The sequence below is a fragment of the Apteryx mantelli genome, chromosome 6, assembly GCF_036417845.1.
Source record: "Apteryx mantelli isolate bAptMan1 chromosome 6, bAptMan1.hap1, whole genome shotgun sequence".
NCBI classification, from domain to species: Eukaryota; Metazoa; Chordata; class Aves; order Apterygiformes; family Apterygidae; genus Apteryx; species Apteryx mantelli.
The window spans coordinates 10,086,661-10,112,792 of NC_089983.1; the positions used below are offsets into that span (position 1 = coordinate 10,086,661).

The 26,132-nt window shown below is 35.6% G+C and overlaps 1 protein-coding gene across 4 annotated transcripts in view; it reads right to left on the minus strand.

Annotated features, from left to right (window-relative positions):
* Positions 1 to 26,132, minus strand: part of SPAG16 (sperm associated antigen 16) — a 423,943-nt gene that overhangs the window by 392,179 nt on the left and 5,632 nt on the right. For 2 of the 4 annotated variants that reach the window (XM_067298499.1, XM_067298498.1), the window contains exons 3-7: positions 21,453 to 21,580; positions 13,522 to 13,659; positions 8,262 to 8,369; positions 5,697 to 5,814; positions 4,221 to 4,290 (exon numbers count right to left, since the gene is read on the minus strand). In XM_067298499.1, the coding sequence (XP_067154600.1) occupies positions 4,221 to 4,290; positions 5,697 to 5,814; positions 8,262 to 8,369; positions 13,522 to 13,659; positions 21,453 to 21,580 (562 nt within the window). The remainder of the gene's footprint in view (positions 1 to 4,220; positions 4,291 to 5,696; positions 5,815 to 8,261; positions 8,370 to 13,521; positions 13,660 to 21,452; positions 21,581 to 26,132) is intronic. The other 2 variants (XM_067298501.1, XM_067298500.1) reach the window with 2 other exon arrangements.

Consider the following 26,132-nt stretch of genomic DNA (forward strand, 5'->3'; position numbering starts at 1 on the left):
CCAAGTGCTGTATTTAGTCTTTAATCCATAGCCTGCAGATCTCTGGCCCGACCAAAAACGGACACAGGAGCACTGCATTTGGAAAGGCCAGTTGACACAAGGCAAGGTAAAGATAAGTCACAATTCTGTAGTTAAAACCTCCTTACAGTATCTATTTCATCTAGCTTAGATACAACAAAGGTGTAATATATAAATTGAAAATGGTAGTCATGCAGTCAAATAAAAATAATTGTTCAAAGTAATACAACATATATGTAGGCAGTGATTTAGATCCAGAATACACTGACTCTACATACCCTTACCATCAATTAATTAAATTGATGAGTTAAAATTAGTCACATAAAAAGAAATTTAATGAGCAAAAATTTAATATCTTAAAGTCAGGAAACAGTCAGGAAATGACCAGAAATTCTGTCAACCCAACCAGACCCTTTCAGACATTTGGGACACTATTTTACCAGCGATAAATAACAAACCACATACAGGCACTGCATTTCCAGGTATCTCAGATGGGATTCATTTTCCGTGAAGGTCACAAATACAGCAAAACCAGGAAAAGGGATATAAGCCACTTACAGACATTGCAGAACTGACAGAATAAAAGCAACAGTTACTTAGTAGTATCTGTGGTTAGTCGAGGTGTCTACCTGTATAGATCTTCTGGTGAGAGCCAAGGCCTGAATCCCTGTCCAGCGATTCCAGGTTTAGCCCACTGACTGCCAATCTGAAACACTCTAGAAGAGGACTGAGTCCTTATCCTCACTGTGAACTAATTCCTCTCCAACTGTAAAATGCCCTTCATATAAACTCTTAAACTGGGTAGGTAAATAGAAAATATAAACCTAGACTTGTAATCATTTCAAAAAACACACAAAGAAAGCTTTCTCTTTAAGAATTTGTGTATACAAACCACTGTTTGCAAAGCTAAACAGCAGTCTGACTGGCAGTGGATCAGCAAAAAAAGCATCACTAAATTACCTAAGTTATATGCTCTGTGCTGTTGGTGCTAGCCTCCTTCAGCTCTTTGAAAAACATCAGGCAGAAAGCTGTTGCATCAAGTGCATAAATAATAAATCAATGACTTTCCTAAAATTAAATACTATTAATTTTTTCTACCTAGCTACTAGATACAGACTTATAAGGTAAACTCATTGTGAATATTATGAAGCTTCCTTTCCTTCTTCAAATAGGCCACTATACAACCGAAAAAGAAAAAAAAAAACACAAAGGATGTGCTGGACCTCACTGCCACTATTCAAAACCCCAAACTGCTGAGCAAACCCAAAGCTAGTTAAAGCCACTTTCAATGCCCTGTAGCCAAACCCAGTGTCCTGGTATCTGCAGTCAAGTAAGGGTGTGGAGGAGAAGCAGCACTGCGAGCAGCGATGGGCAAGCTCCTGCTCTTCATAGCTGCCAGGCAAACAGGCCTTCTCGTTCTTTCATGCTCTGCATGGCAGTGAAAGCAGATAGCTGACCAGAAAAGGCATCTTACCTTGGCAAATGATAACTTGCCAATCTGAATGTTCATTATCTTCCAACTAAAACGTACCAACATATTAAAGCATGAAATGGTCAGTCCTGAGGAGATGGCAGCTGAAACAAACTGCAGCTTACAGAAGAGACTTGCAAGTCCAACCACACTGCTTCCTTCCAAGCTAAGAACTTAAATTTAGAAAAAAATGAAGCAAACATTTCTCCAGTTTCTATGCACTGCTTGCTTCTCAAGGTTTCAATTACACTGCTTCATGAATAAGAATTCAAGAGGCAACAGAACATGACCATCTTTCAAGAGGCAGCAGAAAGTATTTGAATAAGAGACAATACCACCCACTGAGACATGAGTATGACCTACAGAGTGCAATAAAAATTATGCAGTATGAGGACAAGGCACTAGAAAGAAATGAACTGAAATATCACTTGATTTGTGATACACAGGGTATGAGGCAAATTAGACTTGTATAAGCACATGGGTGGCTGATGAGCTTAATTTGTGCTGGAGACTAAGTGATTTTTTTTATTTATAAGTGCTCCCCTGCTTGTCACTTTTTGGTATTATAAAGTGCTCTCAAGTTTTTTGAAGAATAAACAAGTACTGTGAACAACCGGAGAGTGGTTTTTGGAATCACTCAAACAACAAATGAAAGTATGTGTAATACAAAAAAGAGACAGATGGGGCATCTATAATGTAAAACACTAGCACAGAGAAAGAACCCACACTATACATCTTCAAGCTAGAACATAATGAAAAGTTGAATGCAATATGTCCTCCTAAAAGCAGCATAAAATAAAAAGCCCATTCTCTACCTCCTTGTCTGCAGCATGATGAAAGTGAGCATTGTGCTCTTTACTAGGGCAGTTTTATATTTTTTGTTGTAAGAAGACTTAAAGACTACAGCAGAGCATTAGCAGTAGACACAGCCACAAGATGATATTTTGGGGGCCTGAAATGTGCCTTGCTGAAGAGTATGATGCTAATTTATGGAAGGAAAAAAGGCATCTGAATTCAAAACCAGAATGATACTATGAACACTGAAGAGACCTACTAAATGCTGCCAGTACTTCAGTGCTCCACTGTATCAGCACATCTGATGCTTATACTTTTAGAACTTATTAGATCAGTAGCTTTTTTTTGGACACAAAATTAAAATCATAGCTTAGTTTCTACTGGACAGGACTTCAAAACCATTCCAGGTCCTTACAGGAATGAAAGCAGCTATGCTCTTAACTAAACAGAATACCATGTGTCCTACAAAAGTAGTAGGGTGTGCTCTGACACATACTGAACTTGGTCTCTATCAGACTGCCAAGGGAAGCGAACACCAGAGTCAAGGGACACCTCAGCTATGGAAGCCTACCACTGCTGCATGGAAGCAAAGACCTGAGCCAGGAGGAGCAGCATCTTTCAGACAATTAGATCAACCAAATGTACTACATTAGTAATAGGCAGGCAGTAGCAGACATCTGGATGATAGTTGAAGTGTCTTCATTAATATGAAAGAAGCCATTCTAATCATCAGGGAAATGCTATTCTCTTCACTCAACTACAAATATAAAAAAAACAAAGTCTAAGTGGCTACTGATTTTTTCCTGGCCTTGCCTTTTATACAGGAATTTTATAAAAATGGAAGTAACTCCATGAATGGGGGAACTAATGAAACTTGATTGTCAAAGACTGGGGTCACACTGGCTTTTTACCAGGAGCGTTCTACCAGTGTAGCAGAACTTATGGCCTTTTAAACACACTGGAAAAAGCACATGAGAAAAATATAAAAAGTATCCTAATTGCAAGAAATGCTTCATCTGAAAGTTGCATGATATTAGATACCTGCCTGGTCACCTGTGAAGCAGAGAAATTTTGATTTCTCTGGTGTCAAACAAATGGAAATCTCTGAAGTTCTGCTCATGACTAAGGCAGGTGCAAAACGCCTTTCCCATGTGAATTCTCTATTGCCAAGGAGGGGAGAGCTCTCACTGTAGCAGCCTTTCCCTGGAGGAGGCTTTAATACTATTTCTCCTTTTCATCATCTCATCTGTTTTCATGAGCCTTGTTAAAACCTGGTATCTGAGACTTATCTCACTCTGTCAAATGTTAATGAAATTAGGAAACAGGTTCAAAATTATTAGTGGGAGAGATGCACACAAAGAATGTGATAGCATGAGCTTCATTTACTCAGGAAACAATGCAAGAACAATGCAGTGCTAGGGTTTTGCTGATGGAGTTAGAAAAATAATTTAATAACTACGCATGTATTCAAAACACCAGGGAAGTAGTGCCATACCATGGAGAAAGATATTCCAGCAGGTACTATATAACCTTGCATTATTAGCAAGCTTCTGTAAAAATGAGGCATGCTAAAACAAGAAGCTGGATTTCATAACACCATTATTTTCAAAATATTCCCAGACCACAACAAAAACATTATTACAACAAGCTGAAAAAGGCCACTCATGAAAAAGTATTAGCAGACAATAAAACAAAATCAGGTGCCAAATAGATTTTGAGGATGAAGTCCTTCCACACTTACTCACACATTCCATAGTCATGAGCAGACTCACCCATAGACACGTTAGAATAAATATTCAAATGATAGAATTGCTACTCTTCACCAGGACTGTTGATAAAATGTTTATAGTGCAAATGTTACTGAATTACTACTACACCAGACAAATTCACAACAACAAAAAACCCTAACCAGTATGAGTTTAAGAGAATATTTTACCTTTTGTCACAGGAATCTGAATTGAACGTCCAGATTCTAGATTTTGTAACGTAGCTTGTAAACCTGTAACCTAACACAAGAGAGGAAGAACAAGTAGTATGAAAACTTTGCTTTTTATTGTCTGTTCGCAACACACAACATTTATGTCTGTATATTTAAGTATGAAATTCTATGTATAATTATTGAATTTTCTGATCATTATTTCCAAATAAGTTGCAAATATTATTCCCAATTCTAGATTTTGGAAATGCCCGGTAAAACCATGTGATAAAATACAAGCCATCCAAAATTTCTCAAAATACTTTTACAGCTCTCTTAAAACAATGCAGACATATACAATGCTAAGGATCATATTGTGCTATCAACTTTTACCACTGTTACCACTGAACTCATCTTTAAACTCCGATGGCACAATATGACATATAGTTTTGTCATAATAAAATGCCACAAGATATGGTGTTATAAGTTACAAAACAGCCTTCATTCCAGAATGCTTACAGTTCATAACTGGATAGATCTTACATAAGTTCCTGAAATTTCATAGTACTGGGAACAATTTTGAAAGCTGTTTTATGTTTTTCACTCCTGATTCAGCATAACTGTATATGGACAGTAACCTCTTTTTCTCTAGGACATTTTCTTTTACTTATTTCAATTTCAAACATATAATCCTCAGTCTTTTAAAAGTAAGCCCTCAGGTGACCTGAGCAAAATTGGAGGCAGAGGAAAGGAAGAAATGAGAGATAGGGACTATTAGATGAGAGAGAAAACAGGCTAAATTCCTTTCATGTTACCCACATAGAGCTAACACTACTGCTGAAATGCAATGCATTCGGCAAGTTTCTTTGTTGTTTTTTTTTAAACAAATAACCTATTAGTTAAACACATGAAAGTTTTCTGTTCTTCATCCATCCAATCTCTGCTTAGGGTACTTTCTGCCAAAGGGGGAGAATGTCACATACAGCAACCTATATATCAGATAATAGAGTTCTGTTTTGCTCTTGTAATCTTATTCCACTCACAAGACAGAAAAACTGTGTCTGACAGCTACAAGTTTAGGAAAAATTATAAGATCATTCCTGGTTATATCTAGGCAAAAACTTCAGAAATAAATAGTAATAAAGAAGGCTAAAATCAACAAGTTCCTATGGGCATAGACAGACATGTACGAATCCATGGTAATATCACACCTTTCCCCAAACTGTTGAGGCTGACAGAGTTGTATGACAGGGTCTGCACATTCGTGTAGAGCAACACTGAGCAAGTAGTCAAAGGCTGAGAACCACCATCTTAAGGCATTACAATTTACATAATGTTAAAGTTTCATCAAGTAACAGGAAACCAACTAAAATATTCTGCTTAAAACTATAGCATAAGGAGCAAATTGTTTTTACCAGAAGTACCCTGGTTATTTACCAACATATTTAACAAAAACATTCTGTATGGCTTTGCAGGTGTTGTTCACCATAATTTTACCTGCCCAACTGCTCTGTCTCTCTCCAAACTAGTTAACATTTTCTGTCTCAGGGTAGACTGGTATTTTTCAGTCAGCTGCTTCAGCACTGGTTCATATGATGCATAATGTGTCTTCAGCCTATGAAGAAAAGGACAAATGCTTAAAAGCTGAGTTCAATGTCTATGTAACCTTTTTCCTGAACACTAGATACAAGAATAAAGTGCCAAGAGGTCAACACAGGAAAGAGCAAAAGTTTAGTGTAACCATCCAATTGGAGTGCTGAGAGGAAAAAAACAAAAAGTCAGATCAGTAAGTGGATTCATAGTTTCTTCAGTCAGCTTTTAAAACAGCCCATTCAATTTTGGTTTTTGTTCTCCATCCTTTACATGCATAATACACAGTAATTTTTGTTATTGTGTTTTCTTGCAGATGGATGATACTGCATTGGAAGAAAGATTTAACACTATTATCTAACTACCAACTAGGATCCTAATCTAGGAAAAACAGATGAAATACAATTATTTCTTGCTTAACTGCACTGCACATTCAGAACATCTAACCACTTTAATTCCTCAAACCAACTAAAATTCAAACATACTCTATAATCTCTCAAAAATCTGATCTGTGCAATACAGGACACAAACTTCAAGAATACAGGCATACCTCGTTTTATTGCGCTTCACAGATACTGCTTTCTTTTTTTTTTTAATTGAAGGTTTGTGGCAACCCTGCGTTAAGCAAGTTTATCAGCACTATTTTTCCATCAGCATGTGCTCACTTTGTGCCTGTGTCACATTTTGGCAATTCTCACAATATTTCAGTCTTTCTCATTATATCTCTTATGGTGATCTGTGATCAGTGATCTTTGATGTTACTATTGGAATTGTTTTGGGGCACCACGAACCATGCCCATACAAGATGGCAAACTCAATCGATAATGTGTTCCGACTGCCCCACCAACCGGCCATTTGCCTGCCTCCCTCTCCTCAGGCCTCCCTATTCCTTGAGACACAACAATATTGACATTAGGGCAATAAATAACCCTACTGTGGCCTCTAAGTGTTCAAGGGAAAGGAAGAGTCACATGTCTCACTTGAAATGGGACTGAATTGCTGCAATCTCATGATAAAACTTTAACAGATGAGGAGTTGCTTCTCATGGATGAAGTGGTTTCTTGAGATGGAATCTACTCCTGGTGAGGATGCTGTGAACATTGTTAAAATGACAACAAAAGATTTAGAATATTACATAAACTTAGTTGATAAAGCAGCAGCAGGGCTTGAGAGGATTGACTCCAGTTTTGAAAGAAGTTCTATTGTGCGTAAAATGCTATCAAACAGCATTGCATGCTACAGAGAAATCCTTCATGAAAGGATGCGGCAAACTTCATTGCTGTCTTATTTTAAGAAATTGCCACAGCCACCCCAGCCTTCAGCAACCACCACTCTGATTAGTCAGCGGCCATCAACATCAAGGCAATACCCTCCATCAGCAAAAAGATTACAACTTGCTCAGATAATGGTTAGCATTTTTTAGCAATAAAGTATTTTTTTAAGGTACTTTTTTTTTTTTTTAGACATAATACTATTGCACACTTAATAGACTACAGCATAGTGTAAACACAACTTTTATATGCACTGGGAAACCAAAAAAATCGTGACCTGCTTTATTGCAGTGGTCTGGAACCGAACCAGCAATACCTCTGAGGTATGCATGTACTGTATTTTGCAAAAGGCGACATAGAATGAGTCAATAAAGTTTTCTCTTGCATTAATATATATAGATTTTAAAGTTAAAGATGTAGAATATGTAACTATATTACATGCATTAATTGATAACAATATTAGCAAGCCAAAATTCTGGGAACTGGCTGGAGCTGCAGATCTAAGCCACTCCCCAGATTTATTTGCACAGATTTGTGTGAGAATTAGTCAGAAAAGAGATTCTAAAGAGTCAACACTTTCACCTAGTCCAGTGACCTTCAGATGGACAATACACAAGTTCTACTTGTGAAGGAAAGAGGTGCAAGAGTTAACAGAAAACTCAATACAAAAATGACAAAATTTTGGAATTAAAAATTGCAAAATAATTATAATTAAATACCAACTAACTAGTTGGGGCTTATTTTCACCCAAAGCATCATAGCAAACTAACTATAGGAAGTTCAAGATGCAGAAGTACAGAAAACACCAGTTACAGGAATCATGACCACAAAGTTTCTGAACTCAGTGGGATACAAGTTACCATTATAGACAGGGATCTAAACCCAGAAATCACTGCATAATTAGGGCAAAATATCTGGGTGAAAGAAAATCTCATCCATATTTTGAACTGTTAGAGATGCTATATACTTTATTAATAATACATTGGCCCATTCAGAATATGGAAAATATATGAAAAGTCATTAAAAAGTGTTTAAGAGACATGGAGGAACAGTCAAGTGGAACTACTATTTATGAAAATACTAACTAAACACAGCTAGCTTTACTTTAGCACTAAATCCTACCATGTTATCTCATTCCAAGGCAACAACTCAAGATAAGTTACCTTTATTGTTACATTCGGTAACAAGAATCAGTTTTTACCTTTTAATGTCACAAATAAGTTTGTTTTTCTCTTGGACCACTCGCTTATGGTGCATTCGATGAAAGTCACGTTCTTTCTGCATTTTTAGGAGAGCCTCTTTTGCTTTGCTACACGTAAACAGAAAATGCAAAAGAAAGTGTTATTAGCCTCTTCCTACTAGTTGCTCTTCAAGGTACATTGTATATATATAGAATTCATTTACAGATATGTATATGCCTACTGCATCCAAGTTGGAGGCTTTTGGTAGTATCCCCTGTGGTAGACATGATGCAATTCTGAGGTCTTTTTGCTACTCATACAAAAAGGGTAGATGCTTTTCACCATTACCTTTCCTCAGTTCCTTCACATAGAATCCATAGGGATTTTGGCATTATACATCTCAGAACAGCTGAGATGGTCAACCTTATTTTAGGGATAGGGGGCCTTGTGGAGGTAACTATTCAAATTATAATTGATTAGAAAAAAAATATGCTTGTTGGGGATTTGAAATTCTACATGAAAATGTATTGCAACACTGATTTTCCAAAAATCTACATCAGGTCTGGAGCCCAGCATAATATCACACGATGGAATAACACATGCAGAAGGATAACTATATCATTGCCTTGCAAATGTGTACTTTACTTCTGGAAAAAGTGCTTAAAAAATTCTAGGATCTAGTAGATCAAGTTGGCAGCTTGTCCCCAGGTGTTATCTTTAACATGTGACAGCAGGATGAAAAAGGAATCCATTTCAAAGTTCTTCAAAGATACTGTTTACGTATTATTCTTTAAGCATATTCCACACAAAGCCAAGTGACACTGAGATACTCTGTTCCATAAATGTAAAAAAAAAAGCCCTGTATATATTTATTATACCCAGATTCTCCTTCCCTTTACTGATGCAGGTTTGGAAGGAAAGATTGGCAAAAGAATTGTTCAGTTATAAAGGATGCTTGAAATTACCTTGCCCAGAAACTAGATATTTGTTCTTTGGAAAAAATGAAGTTCATTTCCTCTTCAGCACGAGTTAGGAAAATAACTGACAGTGGAGTATGCCAAAATTACAGGTCCAGAAGGAGTACCCATAACTGCTATTGTATTATATTCAATAATACAAATAGTTATATTTATTATATATACTACTAGATTTTTCCATGTTTACTACCTATACACAAATATGGTAGTTTGTAAGTTTATATGTGAATTGTTCCTTGTAGCAGGAACAGCTAAAAGACCTGAAGAGCGCAGTGAATCTAATGCCACTGTATATCAGTTAGAGTTGAGAAAAAAAAAACCGTCAGGGAAATGAAAATAGGCAGGGCTGCCCCTGCAGGAACTATCAGGAGACTCAAAGGAGCTGCAGGCATGCACATAGCATTCTGGATGCATATGCACAAACATCAGAAGTTGTGAAACAATAAGTTAGGATATTGGTATTGGGATACAAAGTATAGATTACATATTCTGCTTAAGCTCATATGAACAGTTAACAAAATCAGAAGTAAATGAACCTGTGGTCTCAGGACAGTTCCTTGAAACACAGCTCCATCACGACACCACTCAGTACCTGAGTAGCCGTAAGACCTTGCGTACAAAGCCCACCTCTGAAGAGCAGATGGCTTGTTCTAAGAGACATTGCTACAGCTATGACATGGCCAGCATCTATTTTTTTCATTAAGACAAATGTCAGACTGCAATGGACAGGTGTCTCCATTTAAACTTTCCTCAGACAAGCAGTTCAATAAAAATAGCTAACACACAAAACAAAGCAGGGATTTTCAAAGGTCTGTGAGAATTACTTGTCCTGTTCCCATTGAATTTAAGTGGGATCTAATTCCCCAAGATGCTGAAAGTTGTAGCCCTAACATTTTAATCAGAATAAAGACATTCTTAGAAACCATACACTTTCACACTTTTACCCCATCTATCTAGTTTATATAGCATTTAGTAACAAGTTTGCCAAACATACCACATAATGGAAGAGATGCATTTAAAAATGGTGCATAATATCAAAACTGTGCACTTCTATATTTTTTTTCCCTGGTACAAATGGGTAAATATGTGCAGGCACGGTTAGATTCTGGCACTGAAGTAGGAGGTCAGCTGAGGATTATATGGCTGGTGATAGCAGTAACTGTAGTAATGAATACCATTTCCAAGAATGTTTTATATTTTGACTGTTACTGTGGCTGTAAACTGGGTGCATATTTGTGTGCATGCTCATAAAAATCAGGACAGAAAGATACCTGCAAATATTTAAGCTTCCTAACTGATGTTTGAACTCAGTTAAAATATTCAGCCTAAAGTTCTATCTAACTTCATTTCATCTACCCAATAAATTCCTATCTGCTTAAAGAACTTTAAAATATCAAAGTTACCAGCCCCTGTGATCTTAAACGTGATATACCATGATGTTGTCTACATACACATTTAAATAAAAAGGCAACACAAAGTGTCTAGCTATAGAAAAAGACCAAAATATACGGGATTCAAGGCATTTTAAATCATCAGATAGGCAGAGTTCAATATGGCTATGAAATTATAATTCATTATTCAACTGATAAGCAAATAACATTACCAGAATATTAAATCCTTAAATGACACAAATTATCATGGAAGACAACGAATTACACTCATTTAATGAGCTAAGGATCTTATCCTCTACCTATGCTACTTAAAATTAACTAGTCTACTGTAACAGTTAGCAATTTTCAGAAGTAGCATGTTCAATTTTTTCCAGTACTGGAAAGAATAGCTATGTTACTTTTAAAGACTTCTTTCAGCAGATACATCCTTCCTAAACAGGCAGAGCTCATGCGTGGCCTTCAAGATAAAGGAAATAGGGGTATTTTATCTAAGCACTGCTACACTGCCAATGTTAGTTAGTCTTGATTTATATCACAATGCAATTTGTTTTTAAAAATATTTTAAATAAAAATTAGTAATACATCTAAACTTTACAGTAATAATCCTTTTACTCCAAAGCTAGTGATAGTTCTGCTGATAATTATTTCCCTTAATGCATGCATTCTAGTGATTGTCATACCTCAAGACGCCTTCAGACATTAAACAACTTATTAAAAGTGTATACTCACTGTATACAGGAAGTGAAGCTGATTGCAAATCTCTTTAAACAATGAAAAAACACAGTGAAATTTCTCTAACAGTCTGCAATCTACTCAATTTGCCTACCTGGTTGTTGTACAGCCATGCAAATACTGTATTAAAATACCCAAAATACAATTACACTTAGCTTCTAGACCCTGAATCTTTTCCGCCAATTGTTAAACAACATTAAAGCAGGAGGTAATTGGTTTACAGTCATTTACTCTGGGGCCCCCATCCTGCTCAAGTCACAAATAACATCTCTTTTCAGCAAGATGGTTGTCAAGAGTAGCAAGCTCAGAAATACCAGATGTAATTAAAAGCTGTTTTCAAATACAATTCACAGCACTATATCTCACCATGAAAGCTTTCTGACTGATCCAAAGAGCAAAATATGGGTCTTTCTTTGATCAGAAATCATTATTTTCTAATCAGTCAAATCAGCATTTCTTCAGCGCTCTTAGGCATTCTGTTTCGAATGTGAACTAGTGAATTCTCACAATCCTTGAAAACCCAAATTGTCCTTGAGGTAATTCTGGCTCCTGCTGAAATATTTGCTTTACAATAGCAAGGGTACTTACTCCAGTTATTCGATGTATGAACAAGAAAAACGCTCTTAACAGTCAGTACAATAAACGGATTTAGCATAAGGTATTACAATCAGGGTTTATCCAAAAGACAGAAGGGAACAGTTTAACTCCGTGGTATGGATAGCAGAACTGCTCAAGTTCACTCACTATTCCAGAAACTGTACTAATTCATAGAACTTTCATAACAAAATAAGTGAAACTACTATCACAAGGGCACAACTTTAACCACTAATATCAGTGAAAATTGAGAACTATTTTAAATCTAATGTTCAAAAATTAAGTAATGACCATTATCAGTCCAAGTTTCACTACCACATATATTCCATTGTAATACCAGCAGAAAGAGTGAAAATCAGCGTGAAAAGAACTCATTGTAAAAGTGTTTGAATAAGGTACATGCAGACTAAGTTCAGTATCTAACAGTAAATGCCAAAAAACAGAATTTACCCACTTCTAATTTGTATCATATAGAATCCCCCTATATCTCCTATACAGGGAGAGGGACAGAGGGAGACATCCAGTGTCCAAAACACCACCAGAGGAAAATGAATGAATGCTTTATATATGGCCCATCTCAAAGTATACCCAGTATAACAATATTTTTAGATTGTACAATATTGGAATTGATATTAACACTACTTGCATAAATATTACAATAATTAAAATGGAAATTAACATTTTAATTATAATTAAATTTTCATTGAAAAATAATTCAATTATAAGTATTACCTGAGATATTCAGCACACCAACTATGATTATTTAAGATCTGAGTAAATATTCATTTTCCCACAGAGAGGAACAATCTAAATGAAACCTAAATGAAAATTAGTAGCTTGAGCAATCTTGAGGAAAATCAGAGTTGGGGTTAACTTTTTTTTTTTTTTAAAACAGGTCCACATTTTAAAACTATGCCCTGGCAAAAATCAAAGTGAGCCCATTATTAGGTCTCAGGGCTAATTCTGAAGGAATACATGTGCAGATGTACCATTCTTCAGAAAAGACTATAATGTTCTATGTAGTTCATTACTGCATCTCTCCATTATATAGGCTAAACATTTTAACTCTCTCACACCCTGTAGTAAAACCGACTCTTGTAAAATCAGCTACTGCAATGCACACAGCTACAGTCAATAATGCTGATTTACATTCACATACTATTGAACACTAGGGCCCAAAAGCAATAGGTTATCTGCATTTTAAAGAAATGCAGAATAAATTTAGTGATTTTTTTCCTATGCATGCTGATGTTTTGTGGTAACTACAATTTAATATATAATAAATTATTTTCCACCTCTATTTTATATTCTCATGATTCTTTGTAGTAATTTGTTGTGATTGCTGGATCTTGAAAATTATCTTCTATAGCCCCGTAAATATAAAGAAAAGAAATCCAGCCTTAGATTTCTAATAGAGCTTAGAGAAAACTGAGCTTAAATTTTAAAAGTAGTATCCACCCAGAAGTAAAAGTATGCATAGCCAGCATACAGAACAGGAATTAATTATTTTCCTTAAGTATTTGTGTTTACTTTATCCAGCCATTTACTACCATATATGAAAATTTCATTAATACCAAATAACATACTTAGCAGCAAGCTTATAGTTTTCCAAATCCTTCTTCAAATGCATATTCTCAGTCTCCAGCTGCTGATTGCGGGTATACACAGTTGGAACCAATCCAGCATCTTGGGCTGTGAACACACCTCTCTCTATCAGCTCATACCTAGCATAAAATAAACAGAGATATTTTATGCCATGTTCCCTATTTCGCACTTCACTGATGTTTCCCCTCCCATGCTAACATTTACATTAATTAGAATCACGAAGATATTTGCCAGCTCAAGGCAATTACCCTTTTTTATGATCATTAACAATTAGCTGTAGTACCCTCCCACTACAGTGCTCTATTTTATCCTTTTTCATTCTAAAGTATATTCTTACTGTTCCTAAGAGTCAAATGACATGCCACGCATAAACTACAATTTAAACAATCATGCTTTTTCTTCCTTTTTTCCAAATAACTTAAATAAAACACAATATAATAATTCTCAAACACGTTAATCTTGATACACACAATCCTTTTTATATATTCAAATATATGCAAGATTTTTTTGATGAGTTAAAACAAAGCTGTGGATCACCTGGATGAATGATCCTATGAGCTATCTTGAACATGGAATTCAGAGCTCACTTAAGGAAAATTCTTCATTAGTTTTGTAAAGGGAAATACATTTCAAATCAGAAATTTTTTTTTTTTTTACAATCATAGTAATTTACAAAACAGCTGTTTACTGATGTTGCCCTCTCCTCATTTAATTATGTTTACCAATATTTTCCAAACTATTTTACCAATCCCTGCAAATACTAGATTCTGTCCTGAAGGCTGCTTTTATTAAATACTCATACAGATCAACTTGCACTTTGAGAAGTAAAAGTGAATCTGGTGCAGCCATGTAATTCCGTATAGCAATCCAGGAATCTTAATAACCCCTGGCAATAAAGTCTATTCAGTCTCACACCTTTTAAGACCATTCATCTCTTGAGAGGATGTCAACAAATACTCTAACAGGCAATGAAAGACACAGGCATTGACACAATTCATTTTAGGCCTCTTAACTTAAAGGCATTTAAATAAGGAGCAGCTAAAGCACCAAAGTATCCTCTATACATAAGAGAAGAGAAAGGCACCATCAGAAAGGATTCAAAGAAGGTAACTTAGATCAGACAAAAGGGACTATCACCACACAAAATAAATGCTTCTGCAGAATTCTGCTTGTTCAAGAATATAAAATATCAGGATTTGACAAAATATTTAAAAACACACCAAGATTCCAGCCTACACATATGGACTTAAGAAGCTTCTGTGCAAGCGGACATTGCTGAGGAGATTTCAGAATCCAGTACACGTATGTACAAAACATGTATTTCTTCATTTGCCTGTCCTGAAAGAGAGAAGGGCAGGATCCTCAGCTGGTACAAACTTTACAGATCCCCTGAAGACAGAGAGGTGGTGCACCATGTAGCACAAGTTCAGAGGAGCAGTAAATAATTCATACCAGAAAGATTAGGCCCACAGTCTTCCCTGCTGATACTGAGGGCTGCTGGAAGATGTTCTGGTTAGGAACTTACTAGAAGGAATAATATGAACATTATTTGCCTTGTCAGAGGAAAACATATTGAATCTGTGCTTTTTTTTTTTCCTCTCCTCTAAGTACAAGAACAGCAGTAATTAGAGGTAGTAATTATACCAAATGCTATCTCCTGCACTTGGACACAAGCAGCAGGCTTGAAAGTAAGCACAGCATTTCTAGATCAATAAAATATGTTGCAGAAACAAGACGCTTCGTAGAATAAGCTACTAAGGACATAAAATATAGAGAGAGACTAGATATTTCAGGAGTTAGAAGAAAATAAATCTCTTCACTCTTATTTGATATCTTCCAAAAAAATTAAGGGGAATGTTAGAAACATTTACATCCAAATGACTTTCTATGGTCAGCTGCTTATCAGAATGCTGTGGACACTTTAGGAGTGTTCATCCCTACAAATCAGTCACTCACATTTGCCACCAGAAGATGATGGGATTTTGAAAGACTAAACTTAATGCATCCAAAGCAAAACCAATTCTATCATCACATCCTTTTCCTATAGGAAATTAAAGTAGTAATAGGCTTTTAGTACCAAGAAAGGAGATTAGTCATTTATTTTATAAACATTGACCAAGTTAGTAGAATTCCTGTTGAAAGTAAGGGCACTTTTCACATTGGAAATGATCAGTCAAATACTGTTTTGTCATTTGATGATAAAATATTAGGCAGGAGGGAAAGTGTTTGTATCAGGAAAAAATAGGAAGAATTTTTAAAAAGTGCTCCAAGCAGCTTATTTTAAATATCAGGGATCATTCTTACACATAGTGTTATATCCTCAAGCTCTGCATTTTTATATATTGCACAAGAAATTATCCTTTTTGTTTTAATTCAGCAGTTGAAACATTCTACCCTGAGGAGGAAGCAGTGGGATTGACAGTACTGAAGAGAAGACAAAGTTTAACATGGACCTTGCTTTTTTTCTTTTCCACTTGATGACAGTGAAAGAATTTCTGTGCACTAGTGTCTCTTCTTCATATGTTTCCAATTTACTTTAACTTTTTCTCCAGTTGACAAGGTAAAATTCAAAATAACTCTGTTGTTATTCAAATTGAGATCATTAAGGCTGACACATTCAGGGTTATTGGCTAGGTGAAAATAACTCATGCACAAAATTCCCACTGTCTGAAACAGGGAGAGAAATAACTAATTATTCCACCACAGCCAGTCTCATCTATGTCACCTATTACACCATTCTACATTCTCTATAAGTATCTTAAAAGGGAGGAAACTTCAAATGCACATAAGTGGCACAGGAGTATCAGTCGCACTGACTTCCCCTGGGACAAGCATTCTTAAGGCAAGTAAGGCATGTCCACGCACAGTAAAACAGCATTCCCTGAGCTGTCTTTAGGTTCAGTGAGTTCTGCAGCATCAGGGAGCCATTCAATCAACACTTACTAGTTCTGCTCAAAGCCATTCCTGCACTACACTGTCCTGTGTCAAGACTAGTTAGTTCAGAACAGTATCAGCCACGAGGTATAGCTAATTGAAGCTGCTGGTAAGGAGAATCTACAGCTGGTCTTTTGGGTCCATCTTAAGTATGCTTTTATTGACTCCAGGGGGACATGGGGGATACTATTTACTAATGACCCCAATAATTCAAATTTACTAGTATGACAAGCAGATACTTCTCCAATTGCAAAAACTGCTCGCAAGCCATCCCTTCTACAGACTGCATCATCTTTCCCTTTCATGCCCAGATATATCTGCTGGCTTGTACAGACTCATTAGTATAACAAAGATGTCTCCTCTGGTAACTTTGCCTCTGCCCTTGCCCTGCAGCCACTACGTGAGGCAGCAATCCAACCAAACACGCAAGAAAATTCTTGCTTTTTTTGTACCCACATGACTTAGGGTAAGGACTACAATCTAGTCTGACATACTCTTTATTTTTCCACATAGCTAAGGTGTTGGTAAGTATGCTGGTTACACCTACCAGGAACCTAGAATTATCATGGAATAAAACCTAACTCATACTAGCAACACCTTCAATCTATATATTTCTTTTTTACCAGAAAAGTTTCTCCACTGAATGCCCTAATTCCTTTTCATGAAAGCCATCAACTTTCTGTACAAAGACACATCAGACATGGGTAATTGATGAAGTTAGCCTCCAGCAGAGCTAAGAATCTTGAAAGACAATTTTAATGAAATACAACTGATCCCGATAAATCCATCATGCTCTAGTCTAAGAATAGAACTAAAAATGAGGTTTTTATGCACATAGTAGAAATGGAGAAGAAAACCACACAACAAAAATTCATTGTGATCTCCCGATAATTCAAACTAGTCCTGTAAATCTTAGAGCTCCTACGCACCTAGCCAATTGCCAGAAAGTTATTGTTCTCTCTTCTTTCTGGTATAGAAGGGAACTGTGATGCAAATTAAATTAGTTAGATCCATGCACACACAGGCATTTTCTAAAAGCTTTTCAGAACAACTGTTACAATTCTTGAATCAACATTTACAATTATCCAAGAATCTAGAAACTTCATAAACAGATGGACAACTACAATTTTATGATCAAAGCCCAGTGCAAACTGAATTATACTATATACACTACACTGATTTCAAGTCTAAGAGTTCTAAAGGAGTCAGTTGCAGAGTGGCCCTCCAATTAACTAAGTGACATGTAGCTCAGGATAATCCTTTATCTAGGGATAACTCACTGAGACACATTCAGGGATTAAAATTTCAAGTTTTAGCTTTTACAAGAACTTCTTACTGAAAATTATCATTTCAACTGATAACCTGTTAGTCTCAACAGAAGGCTAAGAAATGAGCACAGAAAATAAACTGCCTTTTTACTGTAGCATATTCCTCCAATCTATTACTATGGCATACAAGTAGAAAGCTTGTATTATTATGCTGAGCTTGCTCTGTAGGCAAGTGATTTCTGCAGAATTAGATTAAGACAAAAAGGATCCAAATTTCAGTCTTCTGTGGCATACTTACATACTTCCCATTAAATAATCACAGAAGCATAGATTTACATTTAAGTGAAAACTTATAATATATGATAACTAGTCATTACTCACAATATCAGAAAACATTTTGTTTGCTCCTGATCTGAATTATACAGAGTGCATTCAGTTATCGCAGTTTCAAGTGCTCTGTAAACTCATGCTGATGATAATATATAGACATGTTTAGATCATAACAAGCATAAGTTAAGAACCAGAATTGAATCTTTTGAATCACTTCTCAAAAACCACCACCATCTTTTCCTCCTTTTATCTCCCCTCTCCCTTATCCATGTAGATATCCACTTCGGATGATGCCTAGCACTAGGAGCAACACAGTAAGCATGCCCACCTGGCTTTCTGCAAGCAAACTTGAGCTTCCTTCACTTGTGTTCTGAACTGGTTCTAATCCAAAAACTGAATCTGTGTTTGGGTGATGCTGTTCAGGAACTAATAAACCCAGTTTCGCCCAGGATTTATGAACTCAGGACATAACATGCATTAATATGTCTACTTGATTTCCAGACAAAAGAGGACCCATAGCATAGGAAGCTTAAGGTCTACCTGAAATAAGCAGATTGTTTCCACTCACCTCATGAAGTTGTGATATGAAAGCTCACAACTTCTATACATTTTCTTCATTTCTGCAAAAGGAATTTTTTGTAATGGATCTACCCATACACACAGAGAAGACACATGCAAGATGACTTAACAGTCTTGCTGCATGTGCAAGTTATACACAGAAATCTGACATACCTTGCATGGCCATGTATCATTCATAATTTTAAACACATTAAATAGAAAAAGATTTTAAAAACATGTTTCTGTAGCTAGAGTCTGCAGATCTCCTTGTACTCAAATTGAAAAAACATTGCCAGGTCTCTAGGAACGCTTAGCCAGAGATTACCAGTCAAGTAAGTTTACCAGCTAAACACAGTGATAACTCCATGCATACATGTCAACAGCAAATGATTCATCTGCTCATCCGACTGGCAACATGCTGTCAGCAGCAGTAAGCTCTTTGGGATTATGGGGACCAGCAGATGCCTGAATTTACAGTTGATCAGCCCTTGCACTTCATACTCCAGAGCTGTCAAACCAATATCTTTAATAAGCAACAAAAGCCCTAAAGCCCTTGTACATCAAAGGAATAGAAAATTTAATGGTAGAATAGATATTCTAAAAAGGTTGATTTTAAATTCCTTAAAGTATAAGTGGAAGAAAATTAATTCTATGTGCAAAAGAAACTATGTAATTGAAAAAAGTCACAATAAGCATGATAAAATTGTTCATTATAACAGGAAAAGAGTAGGCTTGGCTTAAAATAAAACATGATCAAATCATGACTTCTTATACAGCTGGATAGAATACTTTAATAGAATCTGTTTTCTTAAACTCTGAAATAAACACAGATAATTTGGTCCAATTTAAGTGACCTTTAGATCTGAGACAATTATATCAAAGCAGGCCTTTTGATAAATTTTCTCTACGTTAATTTCTCATTTTAAATTCCATTAGTACTTGATCACCACAGCATGAGAGCAAGACAGTCGTCCCTATATGTAAGGAGGAACCTAAGTACACTAATCTGCTCTCACTCTCATTAATATTGTAAATTATCTATTTCAAACCAACATGAAACGTTTTGAAATGAGGTATTAACACAAAATTCTTAATACAATAAGATTAGATCCTGACATGCTGAGCTTGTGTAATGCTACTGAAATTAAAAATATTATTTATACAAGAAAAAATATTTGTATAACTAAGGATTTACAAGATGGTCCCTAATAAGACCTGTTCTTGTTCTGTTAAAAAGCAATTTGAATTTCACCATTGATATAAATTCAAACAGTAACTTCTTCAAAGAAAGCTGCAGTTTCATGAAAAGGTTGCAGTTTATATCAATCTAGTATCTTTTTCCATAAAAACCTTCTCCAAACTTTATGCTATACATGTAACTTTTTTTTGTAAAAAGACAGAACTATAGCACTCTTTCTATAAGAAATTGTTTTAGTTACATTGTTACTATGTCAAAACTGATCATTATCATTTCCAGAAGCAATGCCCAACTGGTAAACTCTACACTAATAAGACCAGAGTCTTACAGTAGACAGCAATGATTGGAGAATCCTTCTAACAAAGATTAGAGACTTCAAGGTTCAAACATGTTTCTGTAGAAAAAAAGATATTGCTACCTTTTCAAATTTTCTAACTTTAAATTTGCACAATTCCAAAATATTTGTTAATAAATCTCCCAAAGCCCACCCCAAACTGCTCCTGTTTAAAGACCAATTACAAAATAATTCAAGCAGAAAGGTGCTTCCACCTCTTAGCACCTTTCCAAAGCAACTGGCAGATTCAAAGCAAGTTTATAACCAAAAATATTTCAGCAGAACTTTATGACAAGGATCATTCTTTTGCTCCGTAATAATTTAGTTCTCAAGCTTTGCATGCCTAGCAGTTCATTCTTAATCTTTATTAAAAAGTATATATAGTCTTGTAGGAGTGCATATTCAAAGAGAGTGGTGGCAGAAGTAGAGTATATAGATGAAGATTATTTTTAAGCTCCTGTGCAAAGCATTGACAAAATCTCCTTAATCTATAAAAACAGGGAAAAATAAAACAGGGACAGCACAAGAGTTTACTCTTGTGATTACCATATGAATTACAGTTTAAGAAGAGGAAAAATTCAAACTGATTTACTGTATTTGACTGACATACCAAATATTACCAAGTACCAAAAATTGCAACTATTCTACCTCAAAATTCGAAGCATCTATGATGCATGTCCAAAAGCATGCAGACAAGAAAAGTGAAAATACCATAGTTCACAGAACATTCAGCTTTTAAGCAATCATCCAGATTTTGGAAAGCAAGAAAATTACAAGTATGTTTTCTCAGTACTGCTGAAATGAAACATTGGTCATTTTGGATTGAACTGATCTGATCAAATGACGACTTCTGCATTGCCTCTCATCTCTAGTCATCTTTGGTAGTCAGGGGAGAACAGAAGATACATGACAAAAATTAATTTCATCTTAAAGGAGATAGCTAAAGTAATTCAGATGAGTTGCATCCTAAAAATGAGTATTTCTCTCTACTGATAATAAAGGAAGTCTGAGGTGACCAGTTCAGGCTTTTAAATGTCTAGAGTAAGGTGAAATTATATATGATCCTTCATAAGACTATCTATACAGGAGCTCCTTGGATTTTTGGAAAAATCTGGCCTTAAAACAATAGTTTACATCCTCATTCTTAACATGCATTTATCTGTTTGGTAAAATACTATGTATTTAAGAAGAGTTGTACTCAAAGGGTCTTGTGGAAATATATCTTTATATATTTGAATCCTGAGAATCTACTACCCAATTCTCAAAGATGGTCAACTTAAAATATTTTACCATTCAGTCTGGAAGCAGTCAAGGGTTCTGGACATTCCCAGTCTGACCAGGAAATTGCAAAGGAAGTCATCCACTGTTTCAGGTACTTCAGACACTGATTTCTCAGATGACAGAGCTGATTGCAATGCCTGAAATTAAAATTCGATATTTGTTATTAAACCTACCAGAGAGATGTAGCTACCATACCTTCTATTTCTGAAATCTAAAATCATAGATCTATTGGAGCCTAGCTGAATGTTTCCCTTGTCCTTATTGATCAGAACTGCAGCCACTGATCCAGTACATCCTAATGTCAAAGTCTGAAAACTTAGAGAAATTACTCAAAGATCACCCAATTTAAGCAAGTATTCTGGATCTGACATAATCTGATATATACTTGAAACTATTTAAACTGATGATCATCCGACATGGAGCAGAGAGAAAATGTTAGTTCCCATACTCCTGCACATTTCAGGAACCTTCAAAACTGTTGAGAAAATGCTACTTCAGTTAATGAAAGATGCAGCAGTCCAAGGCAAGGCTAAAATGGCTTATATTCTATTTATAAGGACAGAGTGAAAGAACTGCAGCTCCATCATTAGATCTCTAGTTTAGGAAATCCCACAAAGATCATTTCTCCCTTTTCTTAACATTCATATGCAGCCACAGCATGAAGCTGTCAGACAACATTGCTACAAGCGCCAGCAGAATGCAGATGGTGCACCAAGGCCTCATATTCAGTGCCATCAAGATAGACAGCTATTCAGATAAGATCAGCTCATGGGTCAAGGACAGTTGCCAAAATCAGAATCAAAACAAAACACAGCAATGTTACTAGAGAAAAATCCCTTTCAGAGCTTGCTATTGCCATGTAACTTTCCTTTCCCAGTCCTGTTCAGTGTATAGCTTGATATTAAGCTCACAGAGGCTTCCAGAGATGCAGGAAGGTATGAAACAAATATATGACCCATTCTGAGACCTACCTCTCAAAGGTATTTAAAGACAACCAGATGAGAGATTCCACCCCAACCTGGCACCCAAAGAGATGGCCCTAAATCATTCAGAATTCAAATGGATTACAGCAGCATGATATACCTAACTGAAATTTTCAGCATTTAGGAAACTCCACATACGGCACAATGCTACGATGCACTTGCTCCACTATGCAGGGTACTATCTAAGACAAGGTACTCCACTGCACATGTGCTTAACAACGATCAAATCACTTAGTGCACTACTGGAAGAAACTCAGATATTATGATAATGTGTGCTACATATTGGTTTAAAAAAAAAAAAAAAAAAAAACACACAACACTCCAACAGAGCAAAGAGAAGCAGAAAGCATTTCTATGCATCCCTACTTTCTTGTCCTGATCTTAATATTAAGAACACTGGAAAAAAAAATCCAGTCAGAGATTCAGCAAGACATGCTAAATGCAGTAACTACAAGTTATTTGTACAATCCACTTAAAGAATCTGTGGGCCAGGGATTTTTGATAACTCCATCCATTTGTGGCTTATTCACATCCTTACTTGGAGCCCTACCAACATGACTGCATAAATTACCTGGATACGAAGGCATTTCTCTTGATAAAATAAAACATGCAGCATTCCCTGTACTGGAAAACCTCATAGCCATTTTGTATAGCACATGAAACATTATGTTTAATCCAAACAACCTATTTAATATAAACTGAATGAATTGTACATGAGGGATCAAGGCCATGTAACACTATTATGAATAATACAATATGCCAAGTGCAATGTAATATTTAGCATATTTTCATTACTAGAGATACTGTACCTTAAGCAGGTCTATTTTCTAATTGTGGTAATACAAGAACCATACAGAGTACATTTGCAGACATACAACTTCATTCTTTCTGTGCCTCTTTTCTTCCTTTATTCTAAGTGAGGCAAATGTCTAATATTGTTGCTGTAGTTTCCCAACAACATCCATAAAGCCAGCCTTTGGAAGAAATGACACAGCTTGATTTTCTTAAAAAAATGGAAATATGATAAGAATTCATTTGATTCATGCAGAAGAGAATTTATTAGCTAGATACTAGCACTGATAATCATTTCAGGAACTGAAGCTTGAGCTGGAAATAGTATAGGGGGAAAAATGAGTGCAATCTAATGGGCACATTAGCGGAACAGGGCCTCAGGAAACCTGAATTAAATTCCTAGCTCTGTTGCAGACTTCTTGAAAGATATTAGGCCAACCACTAACTTAATCTTAGATGACTATCTATATTAATGGTGTAACAGTAATTTTTCATGCATTTACCTATTTAGAAATTATGAAAATATAATCTCTTCATAAATGTGATGCAATCAGACACCCTATAGTAGCTATACAGACAAAAATATCTTAAAGCATTCTTACCATTTAGTCAAAGTAAATAAATTTAATATTTGTTTTGTTAAATATTTGTTAAATATGTCTTTGTTAAATATTTTTTGGAATTAAAATTATCATAAGATTGAGAGTAATGACTGCAAATATGCTCAATAAAATAAATCAATCACCAAGACTTTAAGCTTAAGCACTTTCACAATATTTCCAAGAATTTTTTGTCTAATGAAGAAAGATTAAGGTCAAACAAAATATTAACTTCTCTGGGAAACAAAACTGAGCAGTCCCTAAAAATGAACCAAAAAAGCAAGAATGCAAAAAATAAGTGGATTCAAAGGTTTTTCACATGATCAAAGTCAAATCCACATAACAAAATATAAAGGCTAATGAAGGGTAATTCAACTTCAGATTGTCATTTGGGATATTAAGAAAATAAAGGTCCTGGAAGGAAATGTAATCGCTTTATCTACTGAATAAAGTAACTGTCTGTTTCTTTTATGTTTTTCTAGAAATTGTGAATATAAATGAAAAGAGCTAACCTATCATCCAAAATACTCCTCAGAATTCTTCTATGAAAATTCCCTAAAAATACCCCCCTAAAAGTCCTCACCATTATTTTGCTTGCTTCATCTACTATAAAAGAAATTAAATGCAATATGAGTAGGTGGAGAAGAAAACAGCATTACTGCTGAAAATGCCAGGTTTTCAGCCAAAATTCATGTGAAGACACTAATTTAAAAGATCAAAGTTTCTGGACAAAGGCTACAGTACACCTATCCAATATCATGAAAATATCTCTTTACTGGAAAGCAAAGTATTCATTTAGCAAGTATACAATTAATATTGTAAAAGTACAAAAGAACTGCTTGCAACATCTGGGAAGAAATGCTTGGGCAACTCTTTAAAGTCTTATGATAGAATCCATTAATTTCCCACGAGCAGCATTCCAATCTTTACACTAATTTTTTCCCCCACTGTCCCACAAGACATTGCAGATCTTACCTTATAATTGGTTACATGTTAACTTGCAAATGGTTTGCTTACATTCTGCCCACATATGTGACTAGAATATATATCAGTAGCACAGTTAGTATGAGGCTTTGAAGCACATGGATAATATCTTAACTATCTACTATTGAGATTGACTGAAATAAAATTGTTAAATGTGTTATCTTAAGAAAATTTGTATTTTTGTACACATTTTGAACAGCAATGACAAAGGTACTGCAGCAGTTTTGGTGGAGAAGGGAAGAACTTAGTACATTATACTAATGTCAAAGAACAATATGCATATCCTTTTCCTTGGGCTCCCATCAGATCAAGATTTTTCTTAATCTGGAAAATATCTTGTTGCTTGTGTTTAAAAATAATGTATATTACTTTGTCTCAGAGCAGTGATAATTGGGAAAAAAAATCATGAGCTGTGACCGAACAGGACAAATGATAACAGGAACAGAAAAGTAGGCAATGAATCCCTGCCATGCAAAGGTGGTCTTCACCAGCACAGCTGTATCAGCTGCCATTTCACCTCCAGACTTGGGAGAAAGGATGTTTAGAGATCACAGCTCCACCATCCCCATTTCCCTGTTGGGATTCAAACAAAAACCTGCACTGGAACCGGGAATCTTCACATAAGGGAGCCTTACCAAAATCCGTAAAGGCCACTAGTTCCACAGCACCCAGGCAGAGATCCAGAAGGAAAGAAAATATGCCCCAATATTTCCTGTAGGAATGTAGCTTTAATTCCTATATACTCATTTTATTTTTCCACAGAATGGTGAATAGCACCCTCATTCATTTATGCTTGCTCTTCTTGGTTTAGTAATTAGTGCTAATTACCTTGGAAGGCAAGTTTAAAAATAAGAATTTTTATTAGATTTGTGGTTATATTTGACCTTTTTAGAGAGAGTAAAAGAAACTATGGTTACTAAGAACAGCCACCGTTTCTAAACTGAGTATCTGCATTTGGCAAATTGATAACAATATTTCTGGATGCTTGCTTGATCTCTGCATCTGAGTTTCCTTCCTTACATAATTTCATTTCTTAAAAGATTCGCATCTAGTATTGAAATGCAATCTTCAGTATAGAATTAGGTAAACAAATTACTGTGATCAGCAAATATACACAATGATCACTTGAAACTTTTTGGGTAGCTATTCCAGAATATAGTTATTACCTAATTTAAGAATTTAGCCAAGCTTAGAGGTTAGTATTGAAAAAACACGTACCAGTTATTTAACACACAGAAGACAGACCTTCTACCATGCTTTTGCTCAGCATTGGGGTATTGATTCACAGAAACAGTACTTCTACCTGAGTCACCAAAAGTATTTGCTGCAGC